Genomic DNA, 18,485 nt, shown 5'->3' on the forward strand with positions numbered 1-18,485 from the left:
GAAACATTTGCAGCATATTCATTGTAGCATTTACAGTATCTTCATTGAAACATTTAGAGTATCTTCATTGAAGCATTTACACTATTGTCATTGAACCATTTACACTATTGTCATTGAAGCATTTACACTATTGTCATTGAAGCATTTACACTATTGTCATTGAACCATTTACACTATTGTCATTGAACCATTTACACTATTGTCATTGAAGCATTTACACTATTGTCATTGAACCATTTACACTATTGTCATTGAACCATTTACACTATTGTCATTGAAGCATTTACACTATTGTCATTGAACCATTTACACTATTGTCATTGAAGCATTTACACTATTGTCATTGAAGCATTTACACTATTGTCATTGAACCATTTACACTATTGTCATTGAAGCATTTACACTATTGTCATTGAACCATTTACACTATTGTCATTGAAGCATTTACACTATTGTCATTGAAGCATTTACACTATTGTCATTGAACCATTTACACTATTGTCATTGAACCATTTACACTATTGTCATTGAACCATTTACACTATTGTCATTGAACCATTTACACTATTGTCATTGAAGCATTTACACTATTGTCATTGAACCATTTACACTATTGTCATTGAACCATTTACACTATTGTCATTGAACCATTTACACTATTGTCATTGAACCATTTACACTATTGTCATTGAACCATTTACACTATTGTCATTGAACCATTTACACTATCGTCATTGAAGCATTTACACTATCGTCATTGAAGCATTTACACTATCGTCATTGAAGCATTTACACTATCGTCATTGAAGCATTTACACTATTGTTATTGAAGCAATTATACTATCGTCATTGAAGCATTTACACTATTGTCATTGAAGCATTTACAGCATCTTCATGGAAGTTTCATTATAAGTCCTCATTTCTTTTACTGTTACATATCTAGAGTATTCTTTGTTTTCAAATACCAGAATGATAATTTTGACATACAGATAATCAAACTAAATGATGGTTTTGACATACAGATCTTGAATTTTACATTTTTTGTTCAATATATATACCAGAATGAAAGTTCAGAAATATTGTTTTGGTTGTATTTCAGGAGCTATCTAAACTTCCTGGTTGATGAGATTGTAGAACCCAACAAGTAAGTTGATGAGTTTGTGATTTTATTTGTTCCTCACAGAAATACACATTAAAAGGAACACTAGAACATCACAAGAGGACGTACATATGTATATATATTTTGGAAAAGGGTTGAAACATGTATGTGTATATCTAGAACTTTATTGGGCATGTGTATTTGTCAAAATGAATAATAAAAAAATATAATTGAATTCAAGATGATAATGTACATTAGTATTGATTGAAATTTACTCTTTGTAAATTGCCGAACCAAAGTATGAAAATCCTGTAGACATTTTCACGAGAGGTCAGAATTCAAAAAATATACTTGCATGGATGCAGGTTTACGAGACGAGTAACTGACTAATGATTGTTACGTCATAGTATTGTATTGAGTGTAAGTAAACATATTATCTTAGAATTATGGAGATGAGACTGAACTACAATAATATATAAGCTTAGGCTAACACCTTTTCTCTCACATAACAGACCCCTACTGTACTATGTGTTACGGCTACGTATACATCATTTTCAATGTCAGAAAGCACCTTTGCTATTTCTGCATCACTTTTAACATCCTCCATCTTTCTGTCCCTTTGATCCCCTCTTTTAATACGCGACTGTCCACCAATTGTTTCCATTTCCCTTCTTTTTACTTCCCCACCTGTTAACTTTGCTCTCCCACGAGGTTCGTTTTGTTTATGCCTAGCGGATGGGTCCTGTTTTTTTTTAATTTCAAGGCAGCCTTTGGCACTATAAAACATCAGTTTGTTTAGTGTGACCCACTTTCGTTATTTTTATATTTTTTTTCGATGTCCCCACCAAGTTTTGATGAATATATACCACTCAGCTCAAGTATGTTTTTGTGATCACTTTACATAATTATCAAGTGGATATTTCCACCAAATGATACACGTCATGGCTTAGCAGCTGTTTATATTAGTGCAGAAAAGTTATTGCATTTCTTCAAGCATCCATGTTTGAATACATGGTTGCCTTAATTTTCAAATGATAAATGATGTGAAAATGTGCAAGGGACATGCCAAGATAGTTTATTACCTGTTAACTCACATGTTTGTTTGGTGTCTTTAGCAAAGTCATTCCTTATAATGCTAAAATACTGGAATTTATTGTTATTCTTAACTAATTAGTTGCAACATGTATTATACAATATCTGTCAGAAGACTAGGGTTTATGAGAACATTTCTGATTTCACTTTAACAAAAACATGGAGTACAAAAAAATCGGTCTTCTTGAGATACCTTTTAGGCCTGTATATTTGGTCTTCATGCGATACCTTGTAATATTAATATTATTTCTTTTTTTTTAACTGAAAATATTTAGATCTTTCAGTAGAGTAGTTTTACCATATATTTTGTATAATAACATACACTGTACCTTTGATTAATACCATCTACTTCTAGCCTTTCTAGTAATCTGAATATTCAGAATGTTGAAGAACGCATATTTCTTTTCTGCTAAATTTTAATATTTTGTATGAAAAAAAAAAAAAAAAAAAAAACATATATAAGGGGCATATGGTTACAGGAATATAAAGATGGTCAAGAGCTGTGAAGATAAGAGATAAATTTCCTGTATGGAATACTCCAGTATATAGATTTAAGGGCATACACTTGTGGATCTATCATTAGTGTATTGGCAGATGTTGCAAGTATTGTGCTAAGGTTTTATTGTGCATAGCATTTGAAACTTTTATAGGATTACATTATGTTTCAAATGAATTGAGACATATTGTATTGACACCAGTTCTTCTGGTTCTTTAATTAATAATTTCTTGACTAGCCCATAACTTCTAAACCATTGCAGATGTGGCAAAAATTGCAGTACATGTATATACTTCTGTTGGTATATATTACCGTATTTATCCACTATTAGGCACCTGTCCACAAATAAGTCCCCCTTTTCATTTTTGCAGAACCATCTACTTAAAAATTGTAAGTTAAAAGTGGTTCACAAATCAAGCTCTCCCCAAAATTTAAATTGAATGCTTATCTTTTGCACGAGGGGAAAGGGCTTATTTGACGATAAAAACAGTACTAAACTTTTACACTAGGGGAGATGGGCTTATTTTAGGATAAATACAGTACTACGCTTATACATATTTTTACATATTTTACATACTTATTTGAGAAGAAAAACTACTAAAGTTTTACACTAGAGGAGGGGACTTATTTGAGGATTAATGGAGTACATGTACTAAAATTTTACACTTGGGGAGATGGGCTTATTTTGGGATAAATACAGTACTACACTTTTACACGAAAGGGAGGGGGCTTAATTATTTGAGGATAAATACAGTACTAAACTTTATATTAAAGGAGGGGTCTTAAGTAAGATTAACAAGCAAATACCAGTACTCATTGGAAGGATTAATACATAGCATATATGAAAAAGTGTAGTATAAATGAATGATTGACAAGATGTTATAATTCATTGTTTGTCTGTATTGTATAATTACTAGTAGCTAAATAAGTTACCAATACATTTCATAATACATTGTATTTAAAATTGAAAACAAATTTAGAATTTACTTTGATCCAGAAAAATAGTGTTGGCTAAAAGAAATCTGTGCATATTTTGGAAATCGAAAGTAGCAAAACATGATGCAGCTGTATGGATGCTAAAAAATTTGCTGTGGAAAAGTCATGCTATGGATTCTTGAGGTGATTTAGTCCTTTAGTGTATCAGTAGGTCAAACTCACAGTGGTGTGTTGTAGGTTAGTTGAAGCCAGACAACACTTAAATATTTATTTTGAATTTTCAGGAATTTGCCGAGAGCTATCGTGATTTCCATGTCCATTGTAATAACAACATACCTTGCTGCCAATGTGGCATACCTGGGCGTTCTCACTCCAGGACAGATGATCCAATCAGAGGCTGTCGCTGTGGTAAGTGATATTTCTGTTCCTTCCTGTATACTCAATGTTAAGTTTTGTTCTAGCTGCCCTTAGTAGACAAGGCTAGACAGGCCAAACTTTTGACTATACCTGTCTCAATCCTCACACATTTTCAAAATATTGCCATTACACTAAATTTGATATATAACTATAACTATAAGCTTGACTTTTATCCAACAAAAATTAAATAACATCAATTTAATGCTTTATTAATTAAAGGCACACCGTACTAGTTGTGCTGTAGATTAATAATTGATGTACAGTGGCAGATGAATATATTGTATGCATTCTGAACATTTATACACTTATTATGGTGCAATGTGTGCATAATTATGTAAAATTCTCTTATTAATATTAATTGCTTTAGCTCACTAGATATTTTAGGGGTTTTTTTACCAGCAGAGAATATCTATATTAATTATAAGATTTCAACATTTGGCACAGTTTTAAATTCTACACCTGATTGGTGGCCATCGGTTAAGGTTAAATGTTATATAAGTCATTATACTTGACCACTTCAAAAAGGGACAGTAGTGACAGAGTGGTTAAAGTGTCCCGACACTTTATCACTAGCCCTCCACCTCTGGGAAGCGAGTTCAAAACCCATGTGGGGCAGTTGCCTTGTCGGTGGTTATTGGTCAAGTACTCCGGCTTTCATCCACCTCCAAAACCAGGCACATCCTTAAATGACCATGGCTGTTAACAAGACATTAAACAAAATAAACCAAACTAAACCAAACCACTTCAAAAGAAAAGATTGTTGCACAAAATATCTCTTTAATCCCTGGGCAAATTTATTAGGGAGAGGGTATAAATCTATTTGGTTTTATTAGATTAACTTATGTGATTGACAAATGAGCCATGGTGTGGTGACCATCTCTCTGTTGTCTTATTAAACCTTTACTTTTATCAATTACCAGGCCCATGCTATTTGGTCAGTATAGGGATGTAAGGCTATCATTTCTCTGTTCAAATAAATGACCTACCCTGCTATCAAGATAAACCTTACAATTGAGTTACACTATCACAAATATTATCATAAACTAGCAATTTGTCTGAGAAAGTATAAAGCTGAACAAATGTATCAATCCTGTTTTAGTACTAAGCTGAAAGCTGTTAGCTGTATTGTGTATGCTGATGGTTTTGGTATTAGACTAATACATACTTTGTGTATTTCAGACATTTGCGGAGAATACGCTTGGCCCGATGGCCTGGATCATGCCAGTCCTCATTGCCCTCTCTGTTTGTGGTACCATGAACGGATGTGCTCTCTCCATGTCGAGGTATAGTTGACCATTCCTTGTCGACATGATGCTGTTTTTAGGAGATCAGTTTTAACTCAACTGGAAACATGAAATTGAATATAAGTAGATTTCTGCAGACTTGATTTATGTAAATATTGTCAATCTCTGCATGGACGCATTTGGCCAAATTGATATTGTTTGTGCACATTTATTGTGTCTTCTGAAATGACTATATATATTAAGGAATTACTGTCGGCGTCAGCAGTCCAACAATGATAATGTTTTTGGGTCATTTGACCAGAAGGGTCAAGATGACCTATTGCTATCATGATCCGTCTGTCGCCGTGCATCAACTTTTCAAAAAAAAAAAATCAAATTTCTTTCAAAAACGATGGACCGATTTTGATGAAATTTTGCAGGATCCTTCTATGGTATAAGATGAACAAAAAATGTAAATAATATGGTCCCTGCCCTCCTGGGCCCTGTTAGGCATGGCTGAAAGGGGACGAAGATGACTGAAATTTCAAGATTCTTCTTCTCAAGACCCAGTAATGGTAGAATTAAATACTTTTCCTAGATAGAAGGGTCTCAAGATTGTGAAAATACATTTTACACTGGGGCAATATGAACCCCCAACCTTTGCCTAAGTGTAAAGTTTACCATAGTCTATAGAAGAAAATTGGCTATATTTTGTTCTTTATAAGTTGATAATTAATAATTCTTGAATCTTGGTTAAACACAATAGTAAATGGTCTCGGAGAATAAGGACATTATTGACCCTGAACTATCCACAGGGTTAAATGAGCGGGTTAAAAGGGTCAGATTGGCTGATTCTTAAACTGTATCTTTGTCGTTGATTATTTAACTGTACCTTTGTGATTGTAGATTATTTAACTATATCTTTGCCAGTATAAAGTATTTAACTATATATTGTGTATATTTGTTGTCGTGGATTATTTAACTATATCTTTGTGATCGTAGATTATTTAACTATATATTTGTTGATGTAGATTATTTAACTACAATGTATATATTTGTTGTTGTAGATTATTTAACTATATATTTGTTATTGTAGATTATTTAACTATATCTTTGTGATCGTAGATTATTTAATTATATCTTTGTCATTGTAGATTATTTAACTATATATTTGTTATTATAGATTATTTAACTATATCTTTGTGATCGTAGATTATTTAATTATATCTTTGTCATTGTAGATTATTTAACTATATCTTTGTGATCGTAGATTATTTAACTATATATTTGTTATTGTAGATTATTTAACTATATATTTGTGATCGTAGATTATTTAACTATATATTTGTTGTAGATTATTTAACTATATATTTGTGATCGTAGATTATTTAACTATATCTTTGTTGTCGTGGATTATTTAACTATATCTTTGTGATCGTAGATTATTTAACTATATCTTTGTCATTGTAGATTATTTAACTATATCTTTGTCATTGTAGATTATTTAACTATATATTTGTTGTTGTAGATTATTTAACTATATCTTTGTTATTGTAGATTATTTAACTATATATTTGTTGTCGTGGATTATTTAACTATATCTTTGTGATCGTAGATTATTTAACTATATATTTGTTATTGTAGATTATTTAACTATATCTTTGTGATCGTAGATTATTTAACTATATATTTGTTGTTGTAGATTATTTAACTATATATTTGTTGTCGTGGATTATTTAACTATATCTTTGTGATCGTAGATTATTTAACTATATATTTGTTGTTGTAGATTATTTAACTATATATTTGTTGTTGTAGATTATTTAACTATATATTTGTTGTTGTAGATTATTTAACTATATCTTTGTTGTTGTAGATTATTTAACTATATCTTTGTTGTTGTAGATTATTTAACTATATCTTTGTCAGTATAAAGTATTTAACTATATATTTGTTGTTGTAGATTATTTAACTATATCTTTGTTGTTGTAGATTATTTAACTATATATTTGTTGTTGTAGATTATTTAACTATATCTTTGTCAGTATAAAGTATTTAACTATATATTTGTTGTCGTGGATTATTTAACTATATCTTTGTGATCGTAGATTATTTAACTATATATTTGTGATCGTAGATTATTTAACTATATATTTGTTGTCGTGGATTATTTAACTATATATTTGTTGTTGTAGATTATTTAACTATATATTTGTTGTTGTGGATTATTTAACTATATATTTGTTGTTGTGGATTATTTAACTATATCTTTGTGATCGTAGATTATTTAACTATATCTTTGTGATCGTAGATTATTTAACTATATCTTTGTTGTTGTAGATTATTTAACTATATCTTTGTGATCGTAGATTATTTAACTATATATTTGTTGTTGTGGATTATTTAACTATATATTTGTTATTGTAGATTATTTAACTACATGTATATATTTGTTATTGTAGATTATTTAACTATATCTTTGTGATCGTAAATTATTTAACTATATATTTGTCGGTATAAATTATTTAACTATATCTTTGTCAGTATAAATTATTTAACTATATATTTGTTGTTGTAGATTATTTAACTATATATTTGTTGTTGTAGATTATTTAACTATATATTTGTTGTTGTAGATTATTTAACTATATCTTTGTCATTGTAGATTATTCTTTGTTGGAGCCCAAAACAAACAAATGCCTGCCTTCATGGGAATGATCCAATACAAAAATATGACACCATCTCCTTCTCTTCTGGTTATTGTAAGTCCACAAACTTGTAAGATTATAGATAGACTCCTCACCACTCCAATCTTTGGTCATTTACTCCTCACACTAGTCTGATTAAAGCCAGTCTCCTCATCTTCCCTGTATGTAAGTCCACACTCCTCACCTTCCCTGTATGTAAGTCCACGCTCCTCACCTTCCCTGTATCTATTATAAGTCCACACTCCTCACCTTCCCTGTATGTAAGTCCACACTCCTCACCTTGCCTGTATGTAAGTCCACACTCCTCGCCTTCCTGTATGTAAGTCCACACTCCTCACCTTGCCTGTATGTAATTCCACACTCCTCACCTTCCCTGTATGTAAGTCCACACTCCTCACCTTCCCTGTATCTATTATAAGTCCACACTCCTCACCTTCCCTGTATCTATTATAAGTCCACACTCCTCACCTTCCCTGTGTGTAAGTCCACACTCCTCACCTTCCCTGTATCTATTATAAGTTCACACTCCTCACCTTCCCTGTAGGTAAGTCCACACTTCTCACCTTCCCTGTATCTATTATAAGTCCACACTCCTCACCTTCCCTGTATGTAAGTCCACACTCCTCACCTTCCCTGTATTGATTTTTAAGTCAACACTCTGGTGCTTTTTTAACGTCCAGTTTTCACTTATAAAAAACAAATTCTCAGGATCTCATCTCATCTGTTTCAGCTTGTGATGACCCTTATTTATACCTCTACCACCAATATCTTCTATCTGATTGAGATGGAAGGATTCGGCTTTGCCAGTGTGCTTACCATGGTGTTTGGAGGCCAAGTATACCTCCGCTTCAAGGAGCCAGATATCCCACGCCCTATCAGGGTAGGTCACTTGGAAACTTGTTTTTCAAACAGTCAGATATAGAACTAGCTGTTTTGTAAATGCAGGAGCAGATATCAAATGTAAAAGGTTGTAAAGTGTTTACAGCTCCAGAATAATACCCCTCTTGTTGATCCTCTATATGAGCTCAATGGGGAGATTGATATGCTACTCTTTGCCTGATGCCTCTGTGAGTATATGAAATGTGGACATTGCCTTTGTATCAGGCATAATTGATGCTAATTATGTTGTATTTTTAATGATTTGGAGAACATCAAAATTGAGAATCACTGATGCTAAGAAATTTCCCAATGAGAGCCATCAGTGTATTAAGATTAAAAGTCAAATGTGTATTGTGATTGAATGCTCTGTTTCGCAGTGCCATTGTTAGGATATATCATCAGTTATCTTGTACAGCTTTTGTCTCGTCTGAGATATATGGTATTAGTTTTCCAGTGGTGACTGTGTTGTCATCAACATTTCACTTTAAAGTTTTGTGTTTAGATCTGTTTCCCAAAAAATTATAAGTCCTACTTCAGCCAAACTTGGTATAAAGTTGTGTGTTGGTTCATGGATATCGACATTTCAGCTGTATACCTGTAATCCAATAGCTGACTTTGTGGTTGTGTGGTTGAGTGTTGTGTCTGTGTACCAATGTTAACCAACGCTGAGCATAGTCAACTCCTGGAAGGATGACCACTCCATTTTATCCTGGTGTAGAAGTAGATCATATACGCTGTAGTAGATATCTCAATACAGCCTTTTAAACAGAATATCATCCAAAATTTATGGTCCTGTGACTCCAGTCAAATTAGGGCTGCTGGGAATCTGGAAATTTAAAGTTCTGTTAGCTCAGTTTCTCATAAACTATCATTGTTATTTCAACCAAACCTGGTATATAGCTGCATTGTATTTGTAGTATGAACATCTCAACACACCCGATAGATTACATGAATTTAAAATTTTATGTATTTTTGGATTAAAAACCTTAAATTTTGAGATTCTTGTTGTACCAATGAGATGACGGTGTATTGGATTTATTTGTGACTTGAAATATTTATTATGAAAGGGATAATACTTGATCACTCATTTATGACGTAGACAGATCCATATCAACCCTTTGTATCAGATGTTAAGCATTAAAATTCAATACAAAATGATATCCAGAGCATTGGGATGTCTGTCTACATTACAGCTATGAGTTCTGAAACTATTATTTCGAGTGTATGTTTATTGACAAAGTGTTTAACCTGTACATCTTTCTTCTGTAGGTTCCAATTATTCTGCCAATTGCCTTGTTCCTAATCAGTGGATTCATCGTAATTCTGACATTCTACCAGAAACCTGCAGAGAGTTTTGTGGCGCTGTGCCTCGTCACAGGAGGAACAATCTATTATTTAATTTTACCATACCTTCCAAAAGCTATCACAAATAAAATAGGTTTGTATAGCTTTGTTTTATGCTCTGCTAAGTATAGTGTATATTTCAGATATTGGCAGGCATTTCGCTAGGTATTTTGGGAAAAAGATCTTTTCCTAAAACTGGGAACCTTCGTTGACATTTAACTGAAATTTTGGAAAATTTAACTTTTTGACGGTTTTCAATCAATTCAGAAAATAAGAAAATTTGATAAAACCTAGCAATCTTTTCATGGTTTACATAGATAATTTATATATCACATTCCTATCGAATAGAATAATCCTTAATTTTCAATTATGTAGCAAGTTTCCTGTCTTTATATCGTAATTTGGGATACAGCTGAGACCTATGACTGAGAACTCAATAATATTTTCTCTTCTGTTAACAGATTCATTCACACAAGCAACCCAGAAACTGTTGATGGTGCTACCTCCAGACAACGCAGACGAAGTTAACTGGGAGTAGGCTGTCCAACGGCAGCACAGAAGTGTCAAAATGATCATAGGCTAGAAGGAAATGTAAAATATAAAAAATGGTATTGAAAAGCGGCAGTCAAGACACAAATATGTGAATGCCAGAATGGGGAAGGAAAGATGTAATACTAAACATGGCTGACACAAAATCTGTAGTAGGACACTAATAGTCTAATACAGAGGCCACAGACAACGGTTATCAGATCTATGGGAATCACTAGGATAGTCCTGCCTGTAGTAGGACATCAATACAGAGGCCAGAGACACTGGTAATCACAAGGGTAGTCCTGTCTGTAGGAGGACATTAAATACAGAGGCCAGAGACACTGGTAATCACAAGGGTAGCCCTGTCTGTAGGAGGACATTAAATACAGAGGCCAGAGACACTGGTAATCACAAGGGTAGCCCTGTCTGTAGGAGGGACATTAAATACAGAGGCCTGAGAAATAGTACATGTGTAATGAGCACTGCAGGAATCACTAGTCTAAGGGTAGCCCTACAATCAAGAAAGATCGCTAAATAAGAAAAACTTCACATTGAAACAATCAAGGAAGTTGAAAAATAGATTTCTCGAATGTTTGAGAAATTTAGATAATGTAAACTGCAATTCAGCAGTAAAATCACAATGAATTGCCCTGCGTTCATTTCACTCGTAACAGTAGAAAAAACAAGCTTTGAAGTATTTACAGAATCAACATTCATAGTGAATTTATCTTCATTTCTCGAGGTGAAACTTGTACTGTGGCAAACCTTTCCAACTGCCATAAACTGTCATATTACACAACTAGACTGATTGCATATATTATCATGTGCAAGATATACAAAGTATATATGTATGGTATTCAATAGGAAAACAGTTCATCATATTTTCATTTTAAATCACATATCAATAAAAAAAATTACTGCACCAAAGAAACACAGGAATTACACATGTAAGTAGAATAAACTTTGTTGAGGTATTCTGATAGCTCGATATTCTATACTGGACAAGGTCGTGTGCCTCTTGTAAGCTCGATATTCTATACTGGACAAGGTCGTGTGCCTCTTGTAAGCTCGATATTCTATACTGGACAAGGTCGTGTGCCTCTTGTATTTAGTGCATTTCTACATTTTGCTTCGCTGTTACAAAATTATCTGTGTGGGAGGGATGGAAGGCATTTTTTCAGACCTATCAAATTTTAAAATATTTAGTGTCTTAAGGAATACCAGAAGACACGACTTGCATTAGCATATATATCTTTTTATAGTATACGTATTTATCTGTACTAACATATTTAGTTTGTTTCACGTTGATTTAAAACCTTTTAAGCTCACTGTTTACTGGTCCTAATAACCTGTTGAGTGTTGATGGGCCATTAAGGGTATACATGTAATAATAATATTACCCCCATCAACCATCAAATTTTATTGCAAATGCCTCCCACCCCTCCCTCACTAATAATTCTGGAGTATAGCCCTAACAGAAATGTTTCCATATATGCAATATTACAAAAATGGAAATATTCTGTTTAGCTTTAGATGCAGTGATGGCAAAATAAGTGCTGCTTTTGCTATACATGTACTTTTGCTTCATTCGATAAAGCATATTATTTTGGAATTACAGGAGGTTTGAATTTGTGAATCAAACGACATGTGGATTCAAACCAAATTAAATCTTCTGTAATTATTGAAGAATTTTGTGCATTTTATTATTACAACATATTTATTACGGTTTTTAAAATATTCCATGAAAAACAATATATATTGTGCATGTATTCAATTGTTTTAAGTTGACTTTTGTCCTTATGACAAAGAGCTAATTGCCTCCCCTTGAAATTCCTATCTAACTTTTACTAGACTTTCCCCTAGTCAGTATATAAGGTAGTGAAGCTTTCATATTGAACAATTCCCATGTCAGAGTTTTTTTATTATAAAATAGTGTGAAATCTGTGCTGTAGATTTATTGCTGAGGTTTACTTTAAATTCAGAATCTCGAAATTTGATGACCGCTTTGCTTTCAAATGTTTTCTTTCTCATTTTATCAGATTGATACTTTGTTTGATGCTATAGAATCTCAACAGATGGATGATAACCGGTAAAAGTGCTTGTATTTTATCATACTTTAGTTTCTTGGTCTTACATTTAATGATGTAATTTCCATTTACACAGACCTTTCTCCTGTATGTGTGTGTCCTTCAAGACTGTGTTGCATAATAATTGACTGACTTTAATAGTGCTCTACCATTACAAACAAATCTACCAGCAGTGGTACATTTTGCAGTTAAAAACAGTGTTGTTGTTCTCACATGATCTGTATTGAAATGGAAAGTGATATGATGGAGTGAGAGTAGAAATAGAATACAGATAGAAAGGGAGATAATTATACATATATTTACATGCATTTGTTTATATGTTCAGTCATCTTGTCGTATGTGAATGAGAATTTTTTTTATTAAAAGTTCATGAATAAGTTTTAATAAAAATTGCATAATAATGAGAGAAATTTAACTGGGTTACATGGTTTTGCTGTCTTTTTCCAGCATTACATGTACATAATAACGAGAGAATATTGGATTAACTGTACATCTTATCCCTGCATAATGCATGTACTGATGATAAAGAGAACTAGTCTGTAATCGAGACACTGTAGGGTAATCAGATTGATAGATATTTATAAAAAGAGCCTTTTGTATCAAGGTACATATTTATAAAACAAGTGTTTTGAATCTGATTATCTGTACTTATTAAATATTTATAAAAGGACTGATGTGTCTATGGAAATCTCTGTACTGTTTATTCAAGTATACAAACTATAGACTAGTTAAGGTTAGTTTGTTTAATATTGGATTTACCCCCTATATGACTCCTTTTAGGTTTTATTCCGATGACTCACATCAGTACCCTGTAACTAAATGATAAACCTATCTAACTGTGCTGACAACATGCAGTGGCTACAGAGATTGTTCTCCTGGGCCGTTTTCTTTTTTGCTGTCCAAACCGTTGAACCATTCTGACCGATGTTGTTGGTTTATCAAACAAAGACTCACCTGGTGATTTTATATTGTTTTCAGGCGAGCCTTGACAAAGACTTCCAAGGCCTGTATTTACATTTGTAGATTCGTCAAGATATATGTTTGAAATATTACATTTAAAAACTGACAAACGGGTTTGTCCGCATAAACGAACAGGCCCCAGATCTCTTAATTCATGAATGCGACATCACAGTAACTTGGCTAGACAGAACTTCTCTTTAGCTTGATCAGTTGAGCATTATAAGAGTAGTAAGTCTAGGTCCCAAGTTTGATAGGCTATGTAATAGATTTTATTTATTATGCTCACACTATTACTAATCGAAATGAACACTGTGTGAGATGTGTTATCAAGTTAGTATCAAGCTGATTTACACATTTCATGGATTAACTTATTAAGTACTATGCCTGAATATCTTATTACCGCCAGGGTCATATCAGGTGACCTTAGATATGTGTGAATACCTCTTATAGATATTGACACATCGGAGGTTTCCTATATACGGGCTAACCAAATTATAGCAAACCTGCACGTGATCTGCTGTCACTTATATTGGAGGGATATCCCACACATCAGTTATTAGTTTTACATGATCACGGTATTAAATGTTATTATGTTTGTCATGTCATTATAACATGTACGATCAAATCTCATAATAATTGTTGTGAATGATATTATCTTACATGTCATTGAATTGTTCCCTACTGATGGATTATGATTAAAATATCTTTGTATCTGTACGTTTTTTGTTCACAACAGTCGAAGATATTTTAAAATAACAACATAATCATAGTTTGGTTTAGACAGGATCCCTTGTACTATATTTCAGTGTAAGTATCCCTCCTCACAAATAATGTGAAATATTACATAGGCACTGTATCCCTTTATCTTCTAGATTCATATCTTGTCCCACTTTGCTCTGAATGTTAAATGATACATATTAAAATCTGTAAATATCTGTCACAGTGTTTTGTGTGTTTAGGATTCAAGTCTGTTTTATGAATTAGAAGATAAAATATAAGATGTACCTTTTGGAATTCACTGCTCCACAGGTAAAATTCCTACTTTTGTAGTACATTGTACATGTAAACATATAGGCTTCTTTTACCAGATGTTGGGTTGCCAATTCCCTCACAAGTGCCTTTTTTGTTTTGTTAATCCTTGAATCCAGTCATTTGATGTACATATTTACAGTCAAACAAGTTGTCAAATTTGGTACTTTTTTGTTGTTGTGTTAATAATATTAAGGTCATGGCTAATCTTTGCATCGACAGTAATCATACAGGTGTGAAATGGTGTCTAATACTTGTGTAAGTCTAGATTATGTAAATGAAATGATATTTCAGATAAGTTTGTAATGTAGATATAATATTACAGCATTCGTTCACCTGTACAAATCGTGTAACATCAACTGTTAAATTGATGTACGTTTTGCGACTTCAGTTAAAATGTGGTGTGATGTGGAAGCCTGATTAACAGAATCTCTTTGTTACATACAAACTTCACTGTGTTGAAATATGATTTTCAGAAGCATGTGAGGAACAATGGATTTGGTAAGATATAAGTGCGACTTCAGAAATATTTTGTTTAATTAAGCACTATTTGCTGTGAAATATATAGCCAACTATTATTAAAAGTATAATGTTTGTAAGTATTATAGGTGTGCTATGTTTATACCACTAGGTACAAGTTTTTTGTATTGTATTCATTGGTTAATGAATGTTTTTTTTGGCCAATGATATTGTATTCATGACATAAGATCAAATGATAATCATGCAAAAACACATATAAACAAAATGTAAATAGTGCCCTAACTGACAAACTAGTATAGGCCAATAAATGTAAATAGTGCCCTAACTGACAAACTAGTATAGGCCGATGCTGTACCTTTCTAAAAATTCACACTTAAACAAGTTGTTTCATTTGTAAATTGTAGTAGACATAGTTTCCTCTGTAGTCAACACTAGAATTTCGGGACCGGGACATTTTGACAGAAATAAGTGGGGTGATTTCCCCCCCCCCCCCCCCCCCAAGTCTTGTGTTATGGTTTGAGTAAACTTACTTGAGATTTCATGTTTAAAATTACTCCCTTCTAGGCATTGTTAAGTTGTATCTTGGATTTTTTTTGCTGGGTTTATCTCCCCATGAACAGCCAAGATCATTTTGAGGCAGTCTCATTGTAGTAGTTGGTGACTACCTCCTTGAACAACATATGGGGCCTCTTGAACAACATATAGGAGTTCCCTTGCATGCCATCCCCATGAACAGCCATGGTTCTTGAAAGAAGGTGTGTTAAAATTATGTCAAAGAGAAAGAACATTGAGAACCCCATGTGTTTCAAAACACAATGGTTTTGTTCCATTTCTTAAGACCATACTTATTTATTCTGTATGTGAATAATTATCAGTGTCCTGGTAAGCTGAAGTCAAATAATTACTATCACCTTGCATCTTGGCATCTTGGCATCATCATCATCATCATCATAAAAGAAATAAATTTGCGAAAAAAAAAAAGAAAAAAAAAGTAGGTTTAGTGGAAGAAATTTTAGTTAACAGTACATCTGATCGTTATATATGCAGTCCAATTTGTGCCAATGTAGAATTCACATTGATCCTCGTTTTTACTCTGTACACACCAATAAAGAATGGACATGCTGCTGTGTCTCTTCTTCCATTTGATTTGTATTCCTTTATCACAGAAGTTCGGTAAAAATGCAGTAAAGTTGTTTTTTTGTTAACTTTGCCTGTTTTAGATATAAAAGTTATAGATTCTTAGCCTATATATAGGTGTGGATTAGTATATAGCCACCTAGTTCTGCCTTAGCTGTTGCATGCTTTAGTGGTAAAATAATTGCTCGACCAGTAAAATAAATTCACGTGTAACTACATGTTATTGTTGAAATATTGTTTTGATTCTGACCAAGTGATTGGATGTTATTAGTCAAGCACAAATAGTTCTCAATTTATTGGCAGCTTTTCTGATCCGCAACTGTATTGTTGATGTTTTTCAGGACATTGCAGTGTTGAGAAAGTCTTTGTTTTTGTAAAACATTTTGGTTTGGTATGTGTAAACTGTATAATCTCTGAATTTTTTGTAATCCATTTTGTGTGTCAGAAATATTACTCCCAATGTTTTAATTTTCTGTATATTCAGTTTATGACATTAAAAAAGGGTGATCTGTTTTTGTTCACTAAAAACAAGTTTGTTAAAATCGGTGAATAGGTGAGATATGCTGATTACAATTTCCTGTGCGATCTCAAAGTGATTTGATTTCTGGTGGGTAGTGTCAATACTGTTAAACCGTGTTTAGTGTCGGGATAAAGTGATAAACAAAACCTGTTTAATCAGAACCCTGAATATTCTGACATCTTTTCTAACATAGATAATCTCATTACCATTAAAAGCTACCAAACAAAAGACCTTATTTTGTATTCTGTATCCCACAAGGTGTCTGATCAAACAGGTTTCAAATTAACATGCATTTAAAAAAATAAAATAAACAGTGATCAGCTATATATATATTTTTAGCGCTTTGTTATTGAAATAATTTGCTTAGTGATGCTACAAACTGTCTTTCAGTAAATGTCAACTGTTATTTAATAGTGACCATGTAGACAAATTATGTTGGCTGTCTTTCCTCACTAAGAACTTCCATTTGGGTTATTTACAACTTGTAACCTTGCCCGAGTAGACTGATCATGACCTCGGCTTATGATGTCCAGTTCAAGATGTACAATGTATGTACTCTGGGCACAGCTAATTACCTATCTGTTGTAGGTACAATTTTTGTTGCGTGAATTGTTTGAATTAAAATGATTTTGTCATTGAATTTGATTTGTTCTCTTTTCTTGTTCAGCCAAATACATGTACTAGTCTTTAACAGCAATAATAACATTATATAATAATTCTCAAACACATACATGTACACAGATTCTGAACCACAAGATTTGTTTTAGGGTGGTTGTGGGCTGCAGTGGAAACACAATTGCCCTTCACCAAGACGGCCAGGTATTTTTTCCTGGATAAGAAATGAAAAGGTATTGGGTCGCCTACATGATCACAGGGTGTACTCTAGTCTCCTAACACAGTAACACCCCTTGTGCACTGCCATCTGGGCCAACAAGATTATAGATATAAGTTGATGTAACTTGTTTTCACTATTGTAGCAAGTTTACAAGGATTTACTTATTAATGACTTTCTACATTATACAAAAATTGTATGTGAGGAAAGAATGTATGATTTGACACTGTTTATTAAATAACAGTTGAGAAACTGTGAACTTGTACATAGTGAACAGACAGACCCACGCAGGCAACCCCCAACTGACCATCAATATATTACATCATACTCGTGTTTTGTGTTGTAGTTGAAAGTTAGCCTGCTCATCAATCTGTTTCCTGCTATCTTTTACATGAAGCCTGTGATCTGTGTATCTGGGTTTCATTAAAAGCTACCAGGTAGTTTGGAAAACAAACAAAAAAAGAGAGAACTTTACGGTAGTGTTGCCAATTTATTGTACATTACACTATATGCATCCAACTGGATTGTTTTTATTGTGGAACTCTTAAGAAACAAGAGGCATGAAACAAGAAGCAGCATACAACCTTAATAAGTGGAGCAGACTAGTCATGAAGGGATGCCTTGTGGGATCAGTCTAATTTCAATATTTTCAGGTAATAAGCATTCTATATTGGTGTTCACTCCACATCACAAACATGCACAAAAAAAAGGAAAA

At 33.0% G+C, this 18,485-nt stretch overlaps 1 protein-coding gene across 1 annotated transcript in view; it reads left to right on the top strand.

Annotated features, from left to right (window-relative positions):
- LOC117329192 (large neutral amino acids transporter small subunit 2-like) overlaps positions 1–15,773 on the top strand; it is a 40,775-nt gene extending 25,002 nt beyond the window's left edge. Inside the window, exons 4-10 of the mRNA XM_033887001.1 lie at positions 1,100–1,144; positions 3,908–4,031; positions 5,220–5,323; positions 7,929–8,025; positions 8,702–8,851; positions 10,120–10,288; positions 10,656–15,773. Of these exons, the coding sequence (XP_033742892.1) occupies positions 1,100–1,144; positions 3,908–4,031; positions 5,220–5,323; positions 7,929–8,025; positions 8,702–8,851; positions 10,120–10,288; positions 10,656–10,732 (766 nt within the window). The 3' untranslated portion in view covers positions 10,733–15,773. The remainder of the gene's footprint in view (positions 1–1,099; positions 1,145–3,907; positions 4,032–5,219; positions 5,324–7,928; positions 8,026–8,701; positions 8,852–10,119; positions 10,289–10,655) is intronic.
- The last annotated feature ends 2,712 nt before the right edge of the window (positions 15,774–18,485 follow it).

The sequence above is a fragment of the Pecten maximus genome, chromosome 6 (genome assembly GCF_902652985.1).
Source record: "Pecten maximus chromosome 6, xPecMax1.1, whole genome shotgun sequence".
In the NCBI taxonomy this organism is placed as follows: domain Eukaryota; kingdom Metazoa; phylum Mollusca; class Bivalvia; order Pectinida; family Pectinidae; genus Pecten; species Pecten maximus.